Source organism: Austrofundulus limnaeus, unplaced genomic scaffold (assembly GCF_001266775.1).
Source record: "Austrofundulus limnaeus strain Quisiro unplaced genomic scaffold, Austrofundulus_limnaeus-1.0 Scaffold5, whole genome shotgun sequence".
Classification (NCBI taxonomy): domain Eukaryota; kingdom Metazoa; phylum Chordata; class Actinopteri; order Cyprinodontiformes; family Rivulidae; genus Austrofundulus; species Austrofundulus limnaeus.
Window position 1 is genome coordinate 1,437,075 of NW_013952407.1, and position 7,815 is coordinate 1,444,889.

At 41.3% G+C, this 7,815-nt stretch overlaps 1 protein-coding gene across 4 annotated transcripts in view; it reads left to right on the forward strand.

Annotated features, from left to right (window-relative positions):
- The window catches only part of sox6 (SRY-box transcription factor 6), a 78,577-nt gene extending 73,183 nt beyond the window's left edge, over positions 1–5,394 (forward strand). For 2 of the 4 annotated variants that reach the window (XM_014026534.1, XM_014026542.1), the window contains exons 7-8: positions 3,487–3,659; positions 5,086–5,387. In XM_014026534.1, the coding sequence (XP_013881988.1) occupies positions 3,487–3,659; positions 5,086–5,202 (290 nt within the window). In that variant the 3' untranslated portion in view covers positions 5,203–5,387. Of the gene's footprint in view, positions 1–3,486; positions 3,660–5,085 lie in introns of all 4 variants that reach the window. The other 2 variants (XM_014026557.1, XM_014026550.1) reach the window with 2 other exon arrangements.
- Positions 5,395–7,815: the final 2,421 nt, after the last annotated feature.

Consider the following 7,815-nt stretch of genomic DNA (forward strand, 5'->3'; position numbering starts at 1 on the left):
ACACACACACACACACACACACACACACACACACACACACACACACACACACACACACACACACACATTTGTGGACACACATGTCTATGTTCTTACACATTTTGGGGGAGAGTAAAGACAGAGACCCTCAGCATGCATGGCATTCAAGCTATGTGCAGTGTGTGCAGATACAGCTTGGTACAATTGCAGCATTTAGAAAAGTCCTGATTTACTAAAGATGGGTTTGCAGCATATGGAAGGATCCACAATAGCTGACTGATAGAGAGACAAAGAAATTCCAGTCCTCTGGTGCTAAAAAACTCAATTCAGACCTGGTCATAATGGCTCAGCTGTCCTAACCAAAAGGAAGGCGAGAGAATAGGGCGCCTTGTGATTTTCCCCCTTTTCACCCTCCCTCGCTTTTCTTCTTTTCTTTTTTTTTTGTGCCTGAATCTTTTATCTGTGTTATTCACTCGGGACTCTTCAAAGTAACAAGCCTCCTCCTTTTTTCCCCGGTACTGGACTTGGAACCCAAATTAGAGACTGCTTGATTAGAGCAGTGAGGAGAGAGCCAAGAGAGAGGGAGATGTGAGTATTGGACAAAACAAATCTCACCCCTACAAAGTGCCTTTTATCCGAAGACCCCAAGGCTCAAATACCCCAGTCCATCCCTGAGCAACCATGGCTCTGCTTGTTTTTCTCTTATCATTTATTTAGTCACTCGTTGATGTTTTCTGCCCTACTTTGTGTCGTTTAGAAGAGGCAGGAATCTCAAAAGGTGAAAGATAAATGGGCTGAAAACTGTGCAACACAGTTTTGCCGTCTCCTCCTTCTAGGAGTCAATCAAAAATGTTTGAAGTTGGCCTAGGAAAACAACAAAAAAATAAGTTTGTGCAGTTTGATCACTTGCTTCCGGGCAGTTCTTCCTGCGTTGGGCTGGTATTGTCCTAACGGGCCTCAGTTGTCTAACAGGGGGATGTCACAACTTGTTAGGTCTGTCCAGGCTTCTGGGGTTTATGTAGTGCCATGGCACCTCCGAGCTGTCTGTCTGCCGTCGGAAGTGCAATGTGAGGAGACATGTTAACAGGCAGACCCCAGCCTCACTGCTGTTAAAAGCCATGCAATATGCAGGAAACAGCCTCTTTTGTCAGCGGGCTGGTCAGACACAGACCACGACTCCTCTCTTCTGTACCACCCAATAAAAGTTTTATCTGCATTTTAAAGCTGATCCATAATTCAAAGCCGGAAGAAAGAGATTTTAACACTAACCAGCCAAAAAATAAATAAAAAAAGTAATAAAAAAAAACATGCGCCTGATTTTCTGCTCAGCAGTGCGCAGTCTCCAAGGTGAAATACTTCCTCATTGTTTGATAAAAGTATCATCTTCAGCCTTCACTTCTCTGAACTACTTTTGAAGTCTTGTGTTACAAAATAGTTTTAGATCAATAGAAAATAATGAAATAAACAATTAAAAAAAGTTGACAAAAGGTTTTGACTGAGAGAAAATGGCTCAAATTGAAGAGGATCCTTTGGACTTCCCACAGTTCTGTTGAACATTAAAACAATGAGCCCTCTGTTAGTATTCTTGTGGTGCCTGGGCAGGATGAGGCACCCTGCTCTGAGGATAGCCCATCAGGCCGTTCACACACATCACCCTGAAAATTCCTGCCCACAGTGCACAGAACTCTACTTTTCTTATATATGTATCATTTTGTAACCTTTTTGTTGTAATGTAATGTTGTAAACAAGTGCATGATTTCAGAAATATGTAAACAGAATGGAAGTCCGGTTTTGTTTTTTCACCTCACAGTCCCTTCTGACCTGGCTCGTTCTTTTCCTCCTGCCTTTTTACCTCTTCCACTGTCTTTTTTTTAGTGCATGGGCCTGTTCCCTCCTTCCAGCAGCAGTATTGATAGCTGTGATTTATTGTGACATCACCCACAGTCTCTGGTTGGTTACCTGTAAAAGGCAGCTCCATCATAGAAACAGCCAAAGGTTAATAAAATTGGTGCTGATTGTATCAATTTTACAGATAAGCCATTCACAACAAGTGTAATCGGGTGAATAAGAAGTCAATTCAGGCCTTGGAGACTGCCCACAGGCCGAATGAATAGATGCTTTTTAGGTTCTTTTTGTTGTTAGAAGGATAAATGGAGAATTACAGCTCTCTTCTATTGCAGCAGGCAGCGCAGGGCAAACTGAAGTTCAGACAATCCTGCCAGTAAATTGCCCTGAATGGGCTCTGGAGGTTGACAAGCCTTATTAAGACAAACGGCTTTCCTCATCGGAGAGATAGAATAAATCAGGTGTTTAGTCAAATTAAAATAGTTTGAGTAAAGAGGGCCCCTGGGAGCTCTCGGAGAAACTCAAGACAGATGTGGACAGAAACGAGAGGAAGACACCCAGGAAAGAATTCAGTTTCCGCTGGCCCCGGGCCATGCTTTACCATACTATTATCTGGATCTCAGTGCTATTATCTTTCTCCTTCTGTCCGACTGTCTGTTCCATCAGTGTCCTTATCAGTTTTTCTGTGTTCCCCAGGATCAGCTTGTCACACCGGAGTGCAGTAGGAAGAGATTGAGTTACTGTCTAGCCTCTCATGGGCAATTATGTTGGCTGTGTAAGTCAATGGTAGGATCACTTAGCATTGATTAGGCGTAGAGAGAGAGAGAGGGAGAGAACAGTGCAGCAGAGCTGCTCTCTCTGTCACACACACAGTGGTTATGAGGCTGTAGAGTTAAAAAAAAAGCCCATTGGCCCCTCGTTACTTTTCTTTGCACATGCAAAGATCTGAGTGTGTTGACCAGAATTTCTCTGGATGTTTGCCATACTGACTTTAAAGCACATGTACTACCTGGTGCACAAGAATCTTTATTTTGTCATCTCTCTTTTTTTTTGGTAAAAAAAAAAATATTTTGTCATCTCAATTTGATCTATTCTGCAAAAAACGTCCAGTGTGTTGATGTTGTGATTGCCATATCTATAACCCGTACAGCTTAGAGCCCAGTGAAAACAGTGACTCTTAACACCTTCTCGATAATAACCCCTGGAAGTCTGACACAAGCTGCCACCTCAGTTTGACAGCTCCCTGCAGCTCTTTGTCTGTGTGCCGGAAACAATCCCGTCTCTTTCTTCCTCTGAAAGCTGTGAACACCAGCTACAGCAAAAATCGTCAACTCCAGGCTGTGTGTGACCTTAACACTTTCCAGTGAATTCTCCGCAGTTGGTTTCTTCCCGTGTGCTTTTCTTTGTATTAAATATTGTGTACACTACAATGGCACAATGTGATGATTGGTGTGTACAGCATGGTCACTTTTCTAATTTTAGCTGCATACAAACTCAAGACCCTTCTGCAGCTTTCGTCCAAAAAGCCTGGTTAGTAAATCATAGACACAATGAAATCCTTTTACTTTTTTTCTGTTGGGCATTCAGAACTCATATGTTGTTTTTTTATGGCCGTGTTCATTCTTTTCACCTCTGACTTTGATTTCTTCTATCAAACATCAGGTACTCCAGAGGGCCTGGCAGAAAAGGAACACCAGCTCTCCACAATGATCACCCAGCTGATCAGCCTGCGCGAACAGCTTCTGGCTGCCCATGATGAGCAGAAGAAGCTTGCAGCTTCACAGATGGAAAAACAGAGGCAGCAAATGGAGTTGGCCCGACAACAGCAGGAGCAGGTAACCATTCACCGTCTTCCCTCACTGTTTTATCCTCCGTATTACTGTTCCTCCTTTTTTTTCTTCACTTTATTACCTTTCTCCTCTCAATAATAAACGCTATTAAATCCATTTGTAGCGAGTTGTCACTCAGCTGTTGTATTTCATGCCTGAGGTATGCTAATAAAATCTCAGAGCTCTAATAATAATATATTTAAGAGATCTCTACACTCTGTGTTGCCTCAGATATTTCAGTCATGCTCGCTCAGCCGCGTTTATGCTGCGTGGTAGGAAAAACGCTATTATGACTTGTACCAACAAATGTGAGCCAATGTGTGAATTAAACATTATATTAAACATGTGAAGTCTTCTATATCTTATAAATTGGCTCCTATTATAACAAGCTAGACATTAGATTTGCAGCACAAATCAGGCCAATGAGCCATATTGTACAAATCAGCAAATTAGCACAGGCCATGAAGTGTGTTAATGTCTGGGAAGAAATAAGGACGCAAACTATCCACACGGGCGACACTTTTATTATCAACAGCCACTCTAATGGCTATGAGTCAATTATCAGCAAGGAGTTCACTCAGAGTTTTCACAGCCCACTCTCAGACCTTCCTGTTGTAAAAGAAGAAATAGACCATATTCCTTGGAATGATACATTTGGTCATAGTACACTAATAATACATTAAGAGTATTGATTTCTTTCTCAATCAATGATGTTCATTTGCAAACTACACACACTACTCTTAAGATTTTGTGGACATATCAGCATGATTGCGCAGCGATATAAGAAATTTGATCTTATTTTAAAATGGAAGAATATTATTAAAATTGGGGTGGTGGGGGAGTCGGAGGAGAGGGAGGGGGGGAAGCCCGCTGAGAGCCAGAATGTCACCAAGCCATCAAGATACAACACAGTAATTAACTGTTGACACTCGTGAGGAAGCCAGCACAAATTAATCTTGACACATTTGCAGACGGCAGATATCTTACAGTGAACACTTTGTAATTATATTTAAAATTGAAAATTAAATGACACTTAAAACTCGGTTGTCATGCTCAATGAAGTGAGCATGTCGAAGGAGGCAGAGGCGGGTTGAGGAAAAATTGCGGTGAGGCTGGGCGTCACTCAGGGGCAGCGGGGACCTCTGTCAGTCACACGCCGCCGGTACCAGAGATCTCCATCAAAACCACATACATTGTCCTGTGAATCATTTAGTCTGCTCTGCCACAAGTTCTTATTTCTGCACAAGTCACATGGTGTTCAGAAAGAACAGCTAATGGTTCATCACTGTCGAAATCAGCTTTTTTCCCCTCAAAACTGTGGTTCATATCAATATGGCAATAATGTTTTACACAAACTTGCTTCAGTTTAGCATGAATTCTAATATGTAAAATAGTCTTAATGTTTCTCTTTGCCTTTGTTTTTTTAAACCAGATTGCAAGACAACAGCAGCAGCTTTTGCAGCAGCAGCACAAAATCAACCTCCTCCAGCAGCAGATCCAGGTCAGTCCATCCATTCTGGGCTCTCATAGAGTACTGATGCCATCATAAGATACATATTTTTCTTTTTTCTTTTCTTTTCCTGCATTTTGTATTTCTAATTTTGTGTCACAGTAGCTGCGTTTCCATTGACCATGAAAATGCGCAAATTAGAATTTCGAAAATAAATTTGCCCAATGGAAACACGTGATTTCGAAAAAAACACATTTTTCGACAAAATGTTTTAGCGCTAGAAAGAGGTGGTTTTTCGGCCGTATCGAAATTGGTGTTTTTCGCAAAACTGCAATGGAAACAATTTTTTCGCATTACGGGAGTCATGTGATCAACAACCATCTGTTTCTACTGGCGAAAAAGATGACAACAAAGAAGATAACAGGAAGTAGAAGTAGTAGTAATATCACAGAAGTAGTAAAATTAAGTAATAAACTCACCGACTACAATTTCCCAAAAACACAGCATACGTAGCCGTTCCCCAAGTAGGGGCTTGTCGCTGGAAAGCCTCGATAAAAGACGCCGACGTCTCCTCTGATGATGAGCGCTAGTGTCGCTGTAGCAACATGCTATGTGTTTACATCCATTGCCGCCATGTTTGTAATGACTTATCACGAGAACAAACGTATTCACGCGTGACTTTAACAGCATTTCTTACTTCATGGAAACACTGCAGTTGCAAAACTGTGTTTTTTGACATTAACAGAATATTGACAAAGTTTTGCGCACATTTGCAATGGAAACGCAGCTAATGTCACTCCTCATTCTCATCAAATGTCAGCTGGTTGTAATCAAAGGTGTTGTAAAATATGTTAGTGAATAATTAATATCTAAATGAACAAATGTGTGTGTGTGAGGGGCAAGTCCTGCACATGGAGGAGACCCTGAAGGTGGAGGACGTTACAGATATTGTGAAATAACTCTGAAATCCGTCCATCCCTGAAGGGTGAGGGTCATTCTCACAATAGAAAACTTGCTGAAAGTTGCATTGTCATCATGCAGTATGTCTGGCACTGTTTCAGCATTTTTTTCCGCTTTACTTAACCTGCTGAAAACAAAAAAAAAAAAAATATGCCAGGTACTTGCATGCTAGCCTTGTTTATTTGTATGCACTATGGCACAGAACACAGAGATGCTATGAAGGACCACCCAAGCAGTGAGTGTAGCTGGATGTGTTCAAACTGTGGTTGGTCACTTGCACTGGTCAAGGCTGGGAACTTGGCTACCTTGTCATGAAGCTAATGTTATCCCACTGGGTGCGTTTGGTGTCAGGCACATCTTTCTCTGTTCACCTCCTTCTCCTGCGCTTGTTCTTCTAACAGTCAACTCTCCTTGTTCTCTACTTTCATTAAACATTGATTTGCAGCAAAACGTTCTTACAGCAACAATGTCAAAGTGTCTCACTGAGCATCTTGCTGTTCCAGCATTTACAGAGGAGTTTGAACCTTTTGTTTTTTTAATGAGTTAATGTTATATTTTGTAAAGAAGTTTTTTTTTTTTGCGTTATACACAGTAAAAGCAGTTAGGTCTTGTGATATTCTGAGTCAGAAAAAAAAACTGCTAGCTTGGAAACTGTAGCTGAAAAAGCTGTTTACTTTAAAACCAGATTTGCTATCAGGGCATCAGTTGTCTCTTCAAATAGAAGGTCATCATTTTAAACACACTGTTGAAGTCAGTAACTTTTTACTTAATAAAAAGTCTCCTAGAAAAATATTTCATATTGCAGTCGACTAAAGACAAGCTCAAAGTGTTGTACTTTGTGCGAAAAACACTCCTAAAAGAAGTACACTTCTGAGGAACTGGAAATACTCATGGAGAACCCTTTACTTATGTTCAATGAGCATCAGGGCACAGCCCTTAAAAGTCTCATGTTAAGAGACTCTTGATTTTATCACAAATTTACAAGCAAATGATACCTGAAAATTCCTCTTGATGCATAGTTTAAAAAGAGCTCGGAGATTTGAGTGTGTATTGGAATGCACTTTCAAACACTTGAACAGAGGTACAAGCAAAGTTCCTTTTCTTACAGAGCCCAGTTATCCAGCTTTTCCCCTGACAAAATGCGCCTCGGATCTTGTAGGATTAAAAAAAAAAGAGCACATCCACAATTAACTAAAAGAATCTCGTGTTCAGACCATCTGCTCTGCTGCCCATCAGCCTCCCCTGACTCTACAGCAGGGATACCACCCAAGTTTTACCTTGTGGAACATTGTTTATCCAACAAGTTATTTAAAACAGAGCATGTCCTTTTTTCTCTCTCTCTCTTTGACCGAGTTCCTCCAAATATCCAGAGTGGCGATGAAGTGTCAAGGCGAGCAGATAAGAGAGTCAGGGCCAAATTAGTGAAGTATTTCCTGCCACTCTTGTTCCATTACCACTGCCTCTTAAACGTGCCCAGGCCATCTTAATATATAACAGCTCTGACTTAATTAGTTCTCTACACAAGCTTCCAGTCTGTATGTAACAGACTTTTAGCTACAAGATGAGCAGTGTTGAGGGATGGAGTCACTGTGCTGTTAGCATGGAAAGCACTAAACTTTATTGGAGACCCTACTGCTATCAAAGTCCTTCTGTTTAGCTTCAGGGAGAAAGGCGAGCGAGAGCCTCATAGTTAGGCCTCATATTGATGATGTGAGTGATCACACGGTGAACATTGTAAACAGCTCGAACAAT